At 68.8% G+C, this 597-nt stretch overlaps 1 protein-coding gene across 1 annotated transcript in view; it reads left to right on the plus strand.

The window, feature by feature from the left end:
- ATP5I (ATP synthase, H+ transporting, mitochondrial Fo complex subunit E) overlaps nt 1–597 on the plus strand; it is a 4,929-nt gene that overhangs the window by 4,048 nt on the left and 284 nt on the right. Inside the window, exon 3 of the mRNA XM_015568928.1 lies at nt 192–531. Within this exon, the coding sequence (XP_015424414.1) occupies nt 192–531 (340 nt within the window). The remainder of the gene's footprint in view (nt 1–191; nt 532–597) is intronic.

Below are 597 nucleotides of genomic sequence, written 5' to 3' on the forward strand. Positions count from 1 at the left end.
TGGGGGTCCTGGAAACCGGCGGCTGGGGGTCTGGGATTCCGCGGGGCCTGGAAACCGGGGGTGGACCCTGGGAACCTGGGGGGCCTGGAAACCGGGGCCTGGGAGTCTGGGAATCCGGGGGGGAGACCCTGGGAACCTGGGGGAGGGGTTCTGAGAACACCGAGGGCCTGGAAACCGGTGGTGGTTGACAGCTGGGTGGGCGCGAGCTGCGGTCCGAATCCAGGCCCTGGGCAGTGGGGCCCTGTCGCCCTCTCTGGGCGGGGCTCCCTGTTGAGGGGCGACCTGCAGGCCTTGCCCGTCATGGCGGTAAAGGAGAAGGAACGGCAGGTCCAGGGGTTCCTAGCGCCCGGAAGGGGGGCTGCGCGGGGTTAGCTGCTTGCAGGGCGTCTCGGGAGGAAGGTCACGGGCAGTGCCCTCCCCGCTGCCCGGCAGGTTACCTGAAGCCCCGGGCGGAGGAGGAGAGGAGAGTGGCCGCCGAGGAGAAGAAGAGGCAAGATGAGCTGAAGCGGATCGAGAGAGAGCTGGCGGAAGGTACGGGGTCTGAGTCGGACGGACTGGCCCCCCACCCAGACTTTCTGGAAGGTCACCAGCTCCCAG

This window comes from Myotis davidii, unplaced genomic scaffold, assembly GCF_000327345.1.
Source record: "Myotis davidii unplaced genomic scaffold, ASM32734v1 scaffold665, whole genome shotgun sequence".
Taxonomy (NCBI): Eukaryota; Metazoa; Chordata; class Mammalia; order Chiroptera; family Vespertilionidae; genus Myotis; species Myotis davidii.